This window comes from Pseudophryne corroboree, chromosome 8, assembly GCF_028390025.1.
Source record: "Pseudophryne corroboree isolate aPseCor3 chromosome 8, aPseCor3.hap2, whole genome shotgun sequence".
NCBI classification, from domain to species: Eukaryota; Metazoa; Chordata; class Amphibia; order Anura; family Myobatrachidae; genus Pseudophryne; species Pseudophryne corroboree.
The window spans coordinates 301143110-301159569 of record NC_086451.1 but is presented as its reverse complement, the minus strand read 5'-3'; the positions used below and the strand labels follow the sequence as shown (position 1 = coordinate 301159569).

Sequence of the window (16460 nt, the reverse complement as noted above, 5' to 3'; positions counted from 1 at the left end):
GCCCACCTTCCTTGTGGAGTGGGCATTTTAAGATTTTTGGCTGTGGCAGGCCTGCCACAGAATGTGCAAGCTGAATTGTACTACAAATCCAACGAGCAATCGTCTGCTTAGAAGCAGGAGCACCCAGTTTGTTGGGTGCATACAGGATAAACAGCGAGTCAGATTTTCTGACTCCAGCCGTCCTGGAAACATATATTTACAGGGCCCTGACCACGTCAAGCAACTTGGAATCCTCCAAGTCCTTAGTAGCCGCAGGTACCACAATAGGTTGCTTCATGTGAAATGCAGAAACCACCTTAGGTAGAAATTGAGGACAAGTCCTCAATTCTGCCCTGTCAGAATGAAATATTAAATAAGGGCTTTTATATGATAAAGCCGCCAATTCTGACACACGCCTGGCTGAAGCCAGGGCTAACAGCATCGTCACCTTCCATGTGAGATATTTTAAGTCCACAGTGGTGAGTGGTTCAAACCAATGTGACTTTAGGAAACTCAACACAACATTGAGATCCCAAGGTGCCACTGGAGGCACAAAAGGAGGCTGTATATGCAGTACCCCTTTTACAAATGTCTGAACTTCAGGCACTGAAGCCAGTTCCTTTTGGAAGAAAATCGACAGGGCCGAAAATTGAACCTTAATGGACCCTAATTTTAGGCCCATAGACAGTCCTGTTTGCAGGAAATGGAGGAAACGACCCAGTTGAAATTTCTCTGTAGGGGCCTTCTTGGCCTCCCACCACGCAACATATTTTCGCCAAATGCGGTGATAATGTTTTGCGGTTACGTCCTTCCTGGCCTTGACCAGGGTAGGGATGACTTCATCTGGAATGCCTTTTTCCTTCAGGATCCGGCGTTCAACCACCAAGCCGTCAAACGCAGCCGCGGTAAGTCTTGGAACAAACAAGGCCCCTGCTGGAGCAGGTCCTTTCTTAGAGGTAGAGGCCACGGTTCGTCCGTGAGCATCTCTTGAAGTTCCGGATACCAAGTTCTTCTTGGCCAATCCGGAGCCACGAGTATCGTTCTTACTCCCCTTTGCCGTATAATTCTCAGTACTTTTGGTATGAGAGGCAGAGGAGGGAACACATACACTGACTGGAACACCCACGGTGTTACCAGAGCGTCCACAGCTATTGCCTGAGGGTCTCTTGACCTGGCGCAATACCTGTCCAGTTTTTTGTTGAGGCGGGACGCCATCATATCCACCTTTGGTTTTTCCCAACGGTTCACAATCATGTGGAAGACTTCTGGATGAAGTCCCCACTCTCCCGGGTGTAGATCGTGTCTGCTGAGGAAGTCTGCTTCCCAGTTGTCCACTCCCGGAATGAACACTGCTGACAGTGCTATCACATGATCTTCCGCCCAGCGAAGAATCCTTGCAGCTTCTGCCATTGCCCCCCTGCTTCCCGTGCCGCCCTGTCTGTTTACGTGGGCGACTGACGTGATGTTGTCCGATTGGATCAATACCGCCTGACCCTGAAGCAGGGGTTTCGCTTGACTTAGGGCATTGTAAATGGCCCTTAGTTCCAGAATGTTTATATGAAGAGATGTCTCCAGGCTTGACCATAAGCCCTGGAAATTCCTTCCCTGTGTGACTGCTCCCCAGCCTCGCAGGCTGGCATCCGTGGCCACCAGGACCCAGTCCCGAATGCCGAATCTGCGGCCCTCTAGAAGATGAGCACTCTGCAACCACCACAGGAGGGATACCCTTGTCCCCGGTGACAGGGTTATCCGCTGAAGCATCTGAAGATGCGACCCGGACCATTTGTCCAGTAGGTTCCACTGGAAAGTCTTGCGTGGAATCTGCCGAATGGGATTGCTTCGTAGGAAGCCACCATTTTTACCCAGAACCCTTGTGCATTGATGCACTGAGACTTGGTTCGGTTTTAGGAGGTTCCTGACTAGCTCGGATAACTCCCTGGCTTTCTCCTCCGGGAGAAACACCTTCTTTCTGGACTGTGTCCAGGATCATCCCTAGGAACAGAAGACAAGTCGTCGGAACCAGCTGCGATTTTGGAATATTGAGAATCCAATCGTGCTGCCGCAACACTACCTGAGATAGTGCTACACCGACTTCCAAGTGTTCCCTGGATCTTACCCTTATCAGGGAATCGTCCAAGTAAGGGATAACTAAAATTTCCTTCCTTCGAAGGGATATCATTTCGGCCATTACCTTGGTAAAGACCCGGGGTGCCGTGGACCATCCCTACGGCAGCGTCCGAACTGATAGTGACAGTTCTGTACCATAACCTGAAATACCCTTGGTGAGAAGGGTAAATTTTGACATGAAGGTAAGCATCCTTGATGTCCCGAGACATCATGTAGTCCCCTTCTTCCAGGTTTGCAATCACTGCTCTGAGTGACTCAATTTTGAATTTGAACCTCTGTATGCAAGTGTTCAAAGATTTTAGATTTTAGATTTTAAAATCGGTCTCACCGAGCCGTCTGGCTTCGGTACCACAATAGTGTGGAATAATACCCCGTTCCCTGTTGCAGGAGGGGTATCTTGATTATCACCTGCTGGGAATACAGCTTGTGAATGGTTTCCAAAACTGCCTCCCTGTCAGCGGGAGACGTCGGTAAAACAGACCTTTGGAAACGGCGAGGGGGATACGTCTCGAATTCCAATTTGTACCCCTGAAATATTACCTGAAGGATCCAGGGGTCTACTTGCGAGTGAGCCCACTGCGCACTGAAATTCATTGAGAACGGGACCCCACCGTGCCTGAACTTGTAAAGCCCTAGCGTCATACTGAGGGATTGGCAGAGGCGGAAAAGAGTTTCTGTTCCTTGGAACTGGCTGATCTCTGCAGCCATTTTCCTCTCCCTCTGTCACGAGCAGAAAAGAGGAACCCTTTTGTCCGCTTGCCAACCAGGACTGCGCCTGATAATACGGCGTCTTATTTTGAGAGGCGACCTGGGGTACATCCCCTTTTTTGTTAAGGCAATACTTCCAAATGCCGTTTGGAATCCGCATCACCTGACCACTTTACTGGTATAATTGGACAACGCACTTATACTTGATGCCAGTCGGCAAATATTCCGCTGTGCATCATGCATATATAGAAATGCATCTTTTAATTGCTCTATAGGCAATAATATACTGTCCTTATCTAGGATATCAAATTTCCAGTCAGGGAATCCGACCACGCCAACCCAGCACTGCACATCCAGGCTGAGGCGATTGCTGGTCGCAGTATAACACCAGTATGTGTGTAAATACATTTTAGGATACCCTCCTGCTTTCTATCAGCAGGATCCCTAAGGGCGGCCATCTCCAGAGAGGGTAGAGCCCTTGTTCTTACAAGCGTGTGAGCGCCTTATCCCCCCTAGGGGGTGTTTCCCAACGCACCCTAACCTCTGGCGGGAAAAGGTATACTGCCAATAACTTTTTAGAAATTATCAATTGTTATCGGGGGGAAACCCACGCATCATCACACACCTCATTTTATTTCTCAGATTCAGGAAAACTACAGGAAGTTTTTCCTCACCAAACATAATACCCCTTTTTTTGGTGGTATTTATATTATCAGAAGAGTGTAAACTTTTTCCATTGCCTCAATCATGCAATGTGTGGCCCTATTGGAAATCACGGTTGTCTCTTCACCGTCGACACAGGAGTCAGTATCCGTGTCGGCGTCTGTATCTGAGGTAACGGGCGCTTTAGAGCCCCTGTATGAGACGTCTGGACATGCACAAGCTGAGTAGCCGGCTGTCTCATGTCAACCACTGTCTTTTATACAAAGCTGACACTGTCACGCAATTTCAACAGTACATCCACTCAGGTGTCGACCCCCAGGGGGTGACAACACTATTACAGACACTCTACTCCGTCTCCTCATCATTTTTCTCCTCATACATGTCGACACAAACGTACCGACACACAGCACACACACAGGGAATGCTCTGATAGAGGACAGGACCCCACTAGCCCTTTGGGGAGACAGAGGGAGAGTTTGCCAGCACACACCAGAGCGCTATATATATATATATATATATATATATATATACAGGGATAACCTTATATAAGTGTTTTTCCCTTTATAGCTGCTGTATTGTTTATACTGCGCCTAATTTGTGCCCCCCTCTCTTTTTTAACCCCTTTCTGTAGTGTAGTGACTGCAGGGGAGAGCCAGGGAGCTTCCCTCCAACTGAGCTGTGAGGGAAAATGGCGCCAGTGTGCTGAGGAGATAAGGACGCCGAGAAAGGGGCGGAGCCTATCATCCGTTTTCTTGTATGTTTTGGCAGGGGTTAAATGCATCCATATAGCCCAGGAGTTATATGTGATGCATTTATTTTAGCCATAAAAGGTTTTCTATCGATTTATTGCGTCTCAGGGCGCTGCCCCCCCAGCGCCCTGCACCCTCAGTGACCGGAGTGTGAAGTGTGCTGAGAGCAATGGCGCACAGCTGCGGTGCTGTGCGCCTACCTTTATCTGAAGACAGGAAAGTCTTCTGCCGCCGATTTTTCCGGACCTCTTCGCTCTTCTGGCTCTGTAAGGGGGCCGGCGGCGCGGCTCCGGTGACCCATCCAGGCTGAACCTGTGATCGTCCCTCTGGAGCTAATGTCCAGTAGCCTAAGAAGCCCAATCCACTCTGCACGCAGGTGAGTTCGCTTCTTCTCCCCTTAGTCCCTCGATGCAGTGAGCCTGTTGCCAGCAGGTCTCACTGAAAATAATAAACCTAAACTAAAACTTTCACAAAGAGCTCAGGAGAGCCCCTAGTGTGCACCCTTCTCGTCGGGCACAGAAAATCTAACTGAGGCTTGGAGGAGGGTCATAGGGGGAGGAGCCAGTGCACACCAGGTGATCCTAAAGCTTTCTTTAGATGTGCCCTGTCTCCTGCGGAGCCGCTATTCCCCATGGTCCTTACGGAGTTCCCAGCATCCACTAGGACGTCAGAGAAAATGGATTTTAACGTAGTCTCCTGTCTACGATCCGCAGGATCCTTAAGGGCTGCCGTGTCAGGAGACGGTAAAGCCACCTTTTTAGACAACCGTGATAGAGCCTTGTCAACAATGGGAGATAATTCACACTTATCTCTATCCCCAGAGAGGAACGGATACGCCACCTGAATCCTTTTGGGAATCAGAAACTTTTTGTCAGGATTTTCCCACATTTTTTCATAAAAGGTATTCAGTTCATGAGATGGCGGAAATGTTACCTCAGGTTTCTTTCCCTTATACATACAGACCCTAGTATCAGGAACAGCAGGGTCTTCAGTGATATGCAACACGTCTTTTATTGCCACAATCATGTACTGGATGTTCTTTGCCAATTTTGGGTCTGGGCATCATTATAGTCGACACTGGAGTCAGTGTCAGTGTCGGTATTTGTGTCTGCCAACAGAGCAAATTAACATTTATGTGACCCCGAAGGAGTCTGGACCTGTGATAACACATCCTCCACAGATTTCTTCCATGTCTGGTTCTGAGATTCAGATTTATCTAATCTCTTATTAATAAGAGCCACACTAGCATTCAACACATTTACCCAATCAGGAGTCGGCGGTGCCGATAGGGTCACTCCCACAGCCGTTTCCGTCCCTACCACAGTCTCCTCCTGGGTAGAGCACTCAGTCTCAGACATGCCGACACACGTGTATAGAAACCCACAGACACACTGGGCAAATAGGCTTTACTGTGGGTCTGTCCCCTGTCAGAGAAACACAGAGGGAGTTTGCCAGCTCACAACCCAGCGCTCAATCCCAGATCTGAAACTCTAACTCTAATATAAAGCCCCAGACCAGTAGCGCGTTTATATTTGCACCAAATTATCTGCAAACCCCCCCTCGTTTTGCACCCTGTTACTTGTACACAGCAGTGTTTGGAGGAAAGGACCAGCATCTCTGCAGCTTCTGTGAAGAGAAAATGGCGCTGGTGAGAGCTGTGAGGGCTAAGCCCGGCCCCCTTAATGGCAAGCTTCAGACCCGCTATTTTCTTAATATATATTACTGGTGGGGGTTCGGATCTTGTGCCCAGGCTCTCCAATCCACTCTTGCCAGCCTTAAAAAGAGGATGCTGCCCAGTCCTGCACCCTGTAGTGCCTCTGTGTGTGGGAGCATGGCGCGCAGCGCGATCGCTGTGCGGTACCTCAGAAAGCAGTCACTGAAGTCTTCTGATCTTCTTCTACTCACCTGTCTTCTGACTCTGCAAGGTGGGTGACGGCGGGCTCTGGGAGTGAACCCCTAGGCGTACCTAGTGTTCCAAACCCTCAGGAGATAATGGTGTCCTGTAGCCAAGAAGCAGAGCCTTTACACTCATTAGAAGTAGGTCTGACTTCTCTCCCCTAAGTCCCACGATGCAGGGAGACTGTTGCCAGCAGCCTCCCTGAAAATAAAAAACCTAACAAAGTCTTTTCAGAGAAACTCAGTAGAGCTCCCCTGTGTGTGACCAGTCTCCCTGGGCACAATTCTAAAACTGGAGTCTGGAGGAGGGGCATAGAGGGAGGAGCCAATTCACGCCCCTTAAAAGTCTTAAGGTGCCCATGTCTCCTGCAGATCCCGTCTATAACACATGGTTCTTGAAGTGTCCCCAGCATCCTCTAGGACGTATGAGAAATTTTTGAGCAGTTTCAGAGTAGCTCCAGACCAACTCAGTGCTTGCGATCACTGCAGACCATTCAGTTCCTGTTTTGACGTCACAAACACGCCCTGCGTTCGACCAGCCACGCCTGCGTTTTCACAATCACTCCCTGAAAACGGTCAGTTGACACCCAGAAACGCCCACTTCATGTCAATCACTCTGTGGTCAGCAGTGCGAATAAAAAGCTTTGTTTTGATAGACCTCGTGTAAAATTCCATTGTTTGTAGTAATATTACTTTGCGCGTGCGCATTGAGCCACATGCACAAAAGACGTTTTTTTGCCTCATCGCTGCACAGCGAACGAATGCAGCTAGCGAACAACTCGGAATGACCACCTGTAATTGACTGCAAAGGATTTGCAACAAAGTATTAAAAAGTGAAAGTTTGATTTAGGATTGTTTAGTTTGTCCCATTACTTTTGGTCCCTTAAAAAAGTGGGAGGCACATATAGAAACGGTTGTAATTCCTACACCGTTCACCTGATTTGGATGTGAATACCCTCAAATTAAAGCGGAAAGTCTGCAGTTAAAGCACATCTTGTTTGTTTAATTTCAAATACATTGTGGTGGTGTATAGAGCCCAAAATATGAGAATTGTGTCTATGTCCCAATATTAATGGACCTGAATGAGATATAGATAAAATATTTTATAAAAAATAAATCTATTAAAAAAAAAAAAAAAAAAAAAAACCACCTTTTTCAACTTTACGAAGTAAAAAAAAAAATTTTTTAAACAATTTGAGCGATTCAGTGGTTAAAGCAGGTATTTGGAAGTGGCACCATTGCAACTTACAAAGAGTAATAGAAAGTGAAAAAAAGATTTCCACATACTCAGGGCCCTAGGCAGTGTGGTGCAGAGTGTGCTCGAAACACAGCGCATAGGCATTGTGGGTGAAGTACCAACACACCCGCATTCACTGTCACGCAGCACCCACTGCAGTGCTGCTTGCTGTAATGTATGCACCACTATGTACATTACAGTGGGCAGCATTGCAAGCAGTGTCCTCAGTCTGGAGCTTAAGCTCCGCCTTTCAACTCACCACAGGGCGCACAGAGTGAGTGTAGGTATTGAATAAGGAGCGGCGGGAGTCCGGAGCAGTAGCGGACCATGGCAGTGAGGCAGTTGTCTAGCGAGTCTCCCAGTGCGGAGAAGCGGGACTCACAAACTATGCATCAGTATTAGTCTAGTATACTTAAACTACTCACACACTGGGCTCAGCGGCTCCCTGCATCCATCCTCTGTGCTTCTCACCCATCCTCCCTTACTGAACTCTACACTGATCATCCCTCACTGTTCACTACACTCACTGCTCCCTCACAAATTACACACAACTCACACAAAAAACCCACTACAGTGCTGCTAGAGGCAATGGTGGGGAGGAGGGGGATAATAGGATTTTAATTACCAACCGGTAAATCCTTTTCTGGAAGTCCGTAGAGGATGCTGGGGTCCACATTAGGACCATGGGGTATAGACGGGTCCCTTGGGAGCCATGGGCACTTTAAGAGTTTAATAGTGTGGGCTAGCTCCTCCCTCTATGACCATCCTACCAGACTCTAGAAACTGATCGAGAAGACAGACAACGTCGAGAGAAGGAAATACACAGATAGTGGAGAGATTCACACCAGCTCACACATAACAAGGCAAACCAAGCTAACCAGCTTGAACAATTCAGCAACAGCTGATCAACAGCACTTAACCAAGTAACAAGGTAGTACCAAACCATGTAACTACTGCAGGAGAATGAAGCACTGGGCGGGCGCCCAGCATCCTCTACGGACTACGAGAAAAGGATTTACCGGTAGGTAATTAAAATCCTATTTTCTCTTACGTCCTAGAGGATGCTGGGGTCCACATTAGTACCATGGGGATGTACCAAAGCTCCCAGTATGGGAGGGAGAGCGCGGAGGATCCTGCAGAACTGATTGGCCTCTGAGGACCTCAAGTTTGGTCAAAGTATCGAACTTGGAAAACTTCGCAAACGTGTTCGACCCTGACCAAGTAGCCGCTCGGCAAAGCTGTAAAAGCAGAGACACCTCGTGCAGCCGCCTAGGAAGACCCCACCTTACGAGTAGAGTGAGCCTTAACAGAGTTTGGACACAGCAATCCTGCCGTAGAATAAGCATGCTGGATAGTGAACCTGATCCAGCGAGAAAAAGTCTGCTTAGAAGCAGGACACCCAATCTTGTTGGGATCATAAAGGACAAACAGACAGTCCGACTTTCTGTGAAGAGAAGTTCTCTTCACATAAATCTTCAAAGCCCTCACAACATCCAAGGACTTTGAGGCAATTGAGGAGTCAGTAGCCACTGGCACCACAATAGGTTGGTTGATATGAAAAGCCGACACAACCTTTGGAAGAAACTGCTGACGTGTCCTGAGCTCAGCTCTATCTTCATGGAAGATAGATTAGGGGCTTTTGCAGGACAAAGCCTTCAATTCAGACACATGTCTAGCAGATGCCAACGCCAAGTGTGTGACCGCCTTCCAAGTGAGAAACTTGAACTCAACCTCCTGTATAGGCTCAAACCAAACTGACTGCAGGAACTGCAACACCACGTTAAGATCCCAAGGTGTCGTAGGAGGCACAAAGGGAGGCTGGATGTGCAGGACCCCTTTCAAGAAAGTCTGAACCTCAGGGAGGGAAGCCAATCGTTTCTGGAAGAAAATGGACAAGGCCGAAATCTGGACCTTTATGGAGCCCAAACGGAAGCCCACATCCACACCTGCTTGCAGGAAGAGAAGAAACCGCCCAAGTTGAAACCCCACCGTAGGAAACTTCTTGGATTTACACCAAGACACATACTTTTTCCAAATGCGATGGTAATGTTTAGACGTTACTCCTCTCCTAGCCTGGATCAGGGTAGGAATAACACTGTTCGGAATGCCTTTCCGAGCCAAGAACTGGCGTTCAACCTCCATGCCGTCAAACGTAGCCATGGTAAGTCTTGATAAGCGAACGGCCCCTGTTGCAGAAGGTCCTCTCGAAGAGGAAGATGCCTCGGATCTTCCAGCAGTAACTACAGATGATCTGCGCACCAAGCTAGTCTTGGCCAGTCAGGAGCAATGAGGATCGCCTGAACCCTTGTTCTTTTTAGAAGTTTGAGAATCCTTGGGATGTGTGGAAGAGGAGGGAACACATACACCGACTGGAAGAACCACGGAGCCACCAGTACATCCACCGCCACTGCCTGTGGGTCTTTCGACCTGGAAGAGTACCTGTGAAGCTTTTTGTTGAGGCGGGAGGCCATCATGTCAATTTGAGGTACGCCCCAAAGACTTGTCACCTCTGCGAACACCTCGGGGTGGAGGTCCCACTCTCTTGGATGGAGATCGTGTCTGCTGAGGAAGTCCGCTTCCCAGTTGTCCACACCCGAAAGAAGACTGTCGATAGCACCCTCGTGTGCCTTTCTGCCCGGAGGAGGATCTTAGTTACCTCTGACATTGCAGCTCTGCTCTTCGTTCCGCCTTGTCGGTTTATGTAGGCCACCGCCGTTACATTGTCCGACTGCACCCGAATGGCCTGATCTTGTAGAAGATGTGCCGCCTGCCGAGGGCCATTGTACACAGCTCTTAGTTCCAGAATGTTTAATCGGAAGGATGGATTCCAGACGACCACCTTCCTTGGAAGTTTTCCCCTTGGGTGACCGCGCCCCAACCTCTGAGACTTGCATCCGTGGTTTGAAGGATCCAGTTCTGAATCCCGAACCTGTGGCCCTCGAGAACGTGAGGCATTTGTATCCACCATAGGAGTGAAATCCTGGCTTTCGGCGACAGACGTATCCTCTGGTGCACGTGCAGGTGAGATCCCGACCACTTGTCTAGGAGATCCAGTTGGAAGGACCGTGCATGAAATCTTCTGTACTGTAGAGCCTCGTAGGAGGCAACCATCTTCCCCAGAAGGCGAATGCACTGATAAACCGATAACCGGGCAGGCTTCAAGTCATCCCGGACCATTGATTGTATCAACAACGCTTTTTCCACCGGTAGAAACACCCTCTGCACTTCGGTGTCGAGGATCATCCCTTGGAAAGACAGCCTCATCGTCAGCTCCAAATGTGACTTTGGAAGATTCAGGATCCACCCGTGGTCCCTGAGTAGTCGAGTTGTGAGAGCAATGTTCTGCAACAACTTTTCCCTGGAAGATGTTTTTATCAGCAGATAGTCCAGATACAGAACTATGTTCACTCCCTGCTTACGTAGGAGTAGCATCATCTCTGCCATTACCTTGGTGAACACCCTTGTGCCGTGGATAGGCCAAATGGCAATGCCTGGAACGGATAGTGACAGTATAACAGCGCAAATCTGAGATAAGCCTGGTGAGGTAGCCAAATCCGAATGTGGAGGTACGCATCCTTGATATCCAGGGATACCAGAAATTCCCCCTCCTCCAGACCTGAGATCACCGCTCTCAGAGACTCCATCTTGAACTTGAATTCCCTCAAGTAGGGGTTTAAAGATTTCAGGTTCAAGATCAGTCTGACCGAACCGTCCGGTTTCAGTACCACAAAGAGGTTTGAGTAGTAACCCTTGTTTTCCAGAAGAGGTGGAACTGGGACAATGACATTTGCCTCTTCCAATTTTTGAATGGCTTCCTGTAGGATAGCCCTTTATGTCAGCAAAGCTGGTAAGCCCGATTTGAAAAATCTGAGAAGGCTGAGACAGTATATTGCATTCCTGAGTACAAGGAATAGACTTCTGGAGAAGATACATATTCTGCAGCACAAGACACAGAGTCCCTAGATATGGCAATGTGAGATATTTCATATACACACACACACACACACACACACACACACAGGAAAATGTCAGACACAGTTTCCCCCAAGTACCTTCAGAGACACAGAGTTAAGGAGCTGGCACACACAGCGCCCCAGTAGGCAGTTATATAATAAAAGCCTGGCGCTGACTGAGTAACCTTAATAGACTACCCAGTCCTAAATGTGAATAAACATTCTCCCCCGTCTTCTATAACCCCCTGGTACCGCACAGGATAGCTGGAGTTATGTTGAGGGTCAGCATCTGTGATCTGCAGGGAGAAAATGGCGCTGGCGAGTGCTGGATCCACTCTGAGACGTTCTGCCCCCTAAAATGGCGCATCTTCCCGTACTTGTAAGGATTATACTGGCCTGAGGTATCGCATGCTAGCAGCAGTACAGATCCCTGATAGCTTAGATGACCAATCTGTAGGGTATTGCGCTGGCCCAGGGCGCCCCTCACAGCACAACAGTACCTCTGAGCCCTCCGGAGCGCAGCGCCCACCCTGATGCTGCCATTCTCACCAGCTCCCCACTTGTCATGGAGCCAGCGTCCAACTCACCACCGACGTCTTCTGGCTCTGTTAGGGGGTGGCGGGAGTGCTGCGGGAGCAAGCGGTCGCCTCTGGGGCTTGCAATCAACACCCTCAGGAGCTCAGTGTCCTGTCAGCGGAGATAGGGGCCATTAACCTCAGAGGGATGGATCCTACTCCCCCCCCCCACCAATTCCCACAAAGCAGGGAGGCTGTCGCCAGCAGCCCTCCCTGTGCCTAACTCTTAATATAAATAAAAAAAATAAAAGAACTCCTAGGAGCTGCCCTAGCTGTGACCGGGCACATTTTCTAAACGGAGTCTGGTAAGAGGGGCATAGAGGGAGGAGCCAGCCCACACTATTAAACTCTTAAAGTGCCTATGGCTACCAAGGGACCAGTCTATACCCCATGGTACTAATGTGGACCCCAGCATCCTCTAGGACGTAAGAGAAATTAGAATAAACAATAATTTTTGTTCTTCAATGTAATAGTTGAATTCTAATGCCCCTACCCGCCCAGTCTGCCAAAGTCTGATCTAGCAGCAGGACTAGTGTTTTTTGTTGTCAATAATACTGTGTGGCAAACTGTATATAAGGGGTACTACTGTGGTGTACTGTGTATAAGGAGGTATACTGTGTATAAGGGGTACTACTGTGGCATACTGTGTATAAGGTGTACTATTGTGTAGCATACTGTGTATAAGTGGTACTGCTGTATGGCATACTGTTTATAAGGGGTACTACTGTGGCATAACATGAATAAGTGGCATCACTGTGTGATGTAATGTGGATAAGAGGCACAAATGTCTGGTCTGACCAGGCTCCTTTCCCGTAAGGCCATGCCTCATTTTTAAGTGTGCATCTTCAACATGCACTGTCCCTTTTCAGGATATCAGTGGGGGGGGGGGGGTTAGATCCGGGGTAGGAGGCGGTGTATATGAGTAAGCCGGGTCATCTGGCCTGGTAACCATTTCCAGCATGGCAAACCTCCCGAACTGCAGACAGCGGGCGATCGGGAGGCTGGGGGCCACGGCGCACACTGTCTTTGCAGACTGCAATGTTGTGCTAGTTGCCATGCAGCGCCTGAGGCTGGGGACACGGCATATGCTCTCTATGCAGTTAGAAGCGCAGTGTCCGGTGCCTGGAAGCGCCAGAGGCTGGTGGCAGCACAGTAGCTTCCAGATAGCTGGGCTTGCCCCCCACGTGACACTCCGGAGTCCCGATATGCTGGGTTTCTCTGTAAGTGCTGGCCCAAAACACACTGGACCCGGGTGCAGTGTAAACGGTGTTGATCCGGGATCAGCACTGCATTGTTAAGGGGGGGTTCCAGTTCTGACCCGGCTTGGAACAGTGTTCCAAATCCTGGGTCATACCCAGGATTTTGGTTTAAAAGGGGGTATCAGTAACCACTATATATTATTTATGTATTAAACACTTTCCCTTTAAGTTCCACTTCTGATGGCACATATAACAAGTCTCAAAGTTCAGAGCCGTAGCTAGTAATCTTTTGCTGCTGAGCTTTTTTTTTTTTTTATACCATCATTTGCCAATACGGTTATTCACCTCCGTCCATCCTATTTCGTCAACTTTTCTTTGCCCCATCAGCAATGTAAATGAACAGAAACAGTTAATTAAAAAGTAGCTTAGTAGCAACACACATAATATGTATCTACCATGGTATTCTTAAGCACGTATCACTACTGCACCAGCACAATTCAGAATCAGAATACTTTAATTATTGTTAAAATGGTTTCTCACCTGGTCCATAAAACTTCTTTCCCCTGGTCACATCAAACACCTTCCCATTAATTGCCATTAGGATCCTGGGGTTGTCTGTGCCATTAAATTCCTTCAGTTGAGCCAGTGTAAAGTCTCTTTTCTTCATCTTAGGTAACTGCTCTTCTCTGTTCTCATCTGAATGTTGGGGCTTATCACCCCTCAGTATTTTGTACAGCAGGTACAAGCACAGACCCAGGAGACATATATTTAAAGGAGAAGTGAAGATCTCCTGCAGGATGCCGTCTTCACCCATAATTATTCCTAGTTTTCAGAATAAAAGAATGCAACTCCCTGGAGATTGGATTCAGATGCCTGCAGGAAAGAGAGCTAAATATTCAAACACGCAAACGATACAAAAGTCAGCACAGATGCACGATACAAAGGTATAAATGTACAGAAAACACGCTGCGATCGCGGAGTAACGCGCAAGGCTTATGGGAGGCCCATTGCTGAGCACTGTACTCTACTGTACTGTACTGTATAACTCCCTCTCACGGGGGTCCGTACTGTACTGTATAACCCCCCTCTCACGGCGGCCCGGGACCCCGCTTCTTACCCAGAGCTGCACTCTGCACTGCTACAGTATGTCCGCCTGTTATATACACTGACTGCTGCTCTGTTCCACTGAGTCACTCCCAGCTTCGCACAAAACCTGGCGGCGGACCAGCAGGCTTGGCTCATAGGAATCTGCAGGAAGAGGAGGGTGGTTTGCTACTTTCTTCTGTTCCAGGTCAAACGTCGTCAGACAGAATATACACAGTACTCCTCTGCTCGTTTACTTAGTATAGTTCATGGGAGTTTCTCTTACAAATATATTGTTCATGTTGTTCTTTTGATTTTTTTTAATACAGGCTTTTAAGGATAACAATACTGAGCAATTATAGGTTACAGAGGGGAAAACATTTTTATTAAATTTAATCTGAAAAGAAACTTTACTAGCTGGCAAAAACTGTTTAAATGTTTATAAGATAACTAAGTCATTAAAAAAAAGTATCACTGTTCTATATGTATAAAACAAGTGGTTTATTTCTGCACAAACTTCTGCAAATCATCTTTCACATTGAGCTCAGGGCTCATTGTTTATATACAGTAGGTGACTATGATGTTACAACTTCACTGTTCATTAGAAAAATGAGATCCGTTCAGCCAGGTTATTGGTGTTCGGCATCCCGGCAATCGGAATGACAATGCCAGAATCCTGACACTGCTCAGAATCACGTCACGCAGCAATCGGAATGACAATGCCAGAATCCTGACACTGCTCAGAATCACGTCACGCAGCAATCAGAATGACAATGCCAGAATCCTGACACTGCTCAGAATCACGTCACGCAGCAATCAGAATGACAATGCCAGAATCCTCAAACTGCTCAGAATCACGTCACGCAGCAATCGGAATGACAATGCCAGAATCCTGACACTGCTCAGAATCACGTCACGCAGCAATCAGAATGACAATGCCAGAATCCTAACACTGCTCAGAATCACGTCACGCAGCAATCAGAATGACAATGCCAGAATCCTGAAACTGCTCAGAATCACATCACCCAGCCGCCACGGCTCGCCCCCGAAACCAACGCCCCCCCCAACGGGACAGGCACGTCTGCATTGCCCGGACCGCGCCCCTCAAACGGCGGCTAAACGCCGCTGGCCCACCCGCTCCTGTCCACCGATCGCCTCTCGATCGCTGGGCTAAGACAGCCGTCGGCTGTCTGGTGCGCCAGCGCATGCGCAGTTCAAGCTTGATCGCTGCTGTGTGAACACGCACATCACCGATCAGGTCTGAATTAGCCCCAATGTGCAGTGCTGTGTGATTTCAATTGACCTTGGTGGGAGGACATTACGGAACATATTAAATCAAAGAAACACAAACTTGCATCTCAGGTTTCTTTAACTTCCAGGAAGGTGGCCACTTTTTTATATCAGTAAACCCTCAAAACCAAAATGAAAGCGAGGGAACATCATCAACTACATCATTATGTGAATTTTAAAAATATATTTTTTTGTTAAGTAGAATCATTTTGTAATGAAAATGTATTTAGGGCCTGATTCAGATGTGGACGCTAATTGCACTGTGTCTTTGTACGGGTGTAAATCATTAGGTCGCCCGTCACTGGGTCGACCTCTTACGGTCAGGGCTGGATTAACAATGGGGCGGGTGGAGCTACAGCTCCAAGCCCCTGTAAATGTTGATTTACATACAGGACTAAAAGCAACACTTTAAAAAGACATTCAATACACTTTAAATGGAGCCGCTGCGGCCGCTGTACTCAATCCTTAGCCTACGTACTTTTTACACCATTAGTGTACAAAGCCCGGTACCATGTATGTACTTTGCGTACAAATGCCGCGCAGTGCGTACACACCCAAATATACTCCGTGAGCTACACGTGTGACTGAAATATACTGTACTTATAACCTTAGCAGGGAAAAGAGACACGACACCAGTTTGTATTTAAGATGCTGGGTTCCGACACACCAACATATAATTGCTGAAAGGGGGGTTACAATTAACAACAATACAATACAATAGAAAAATGGCTACAGTCAATGGTACATACGTTTCTGGTTTCGCCTGCACGTTTTTGGTTTCGCCTGCGCTTCCCAGCCGGTCCTCAGTCATCAAGGGAGATGACCTTCAGAGTCTGTGTGAGACCAGGCATGCAGCTGGCTTTTTATACAATAGTCCAAAACCTAACACAATGGAAACTGTAATCTCTTTGTCCATTGGACACAGGGATGGTCATTTACAGTACAGGAGAGGTCATAGGTCGGTTTGAATAGGTGGGCGATGTCTGTTCCAGGTGCACTTG

At 48.0% G+C, this 16460-nt stretch overlaps 1 protein-coding gene across 1 annotated transcript in view; it reads right to left on the bottom strand.

Moving 5' to 3' along the window:
- PGRMC1 (progesterone receptor membrane component 1) overlaps positions 1-14312 on the bottom strand; it is a 62970-nt gene extending 48658 nt beyond the window's left edge. Inside the window, exons 1-2 of the mRNA XM_063937348.1 lie at positions 14204-14312; positions 13627-13959 (exon numbers count right to left, since the gene is read on the bottom strand). Of these exons, the coding sequence (XP_063793418.1) occupies positions 13627-13900 (274 nt within the window). The 5' untranslated portion in view covers positions 13901-13959; positions 14204-14312. The remainder of the gene's footprint in view (positions 1-13626; positions 13960-14203) is intronic.
- Between the last annotated feature and the right edge of the window lie 2148 nt (positions 14313-16460).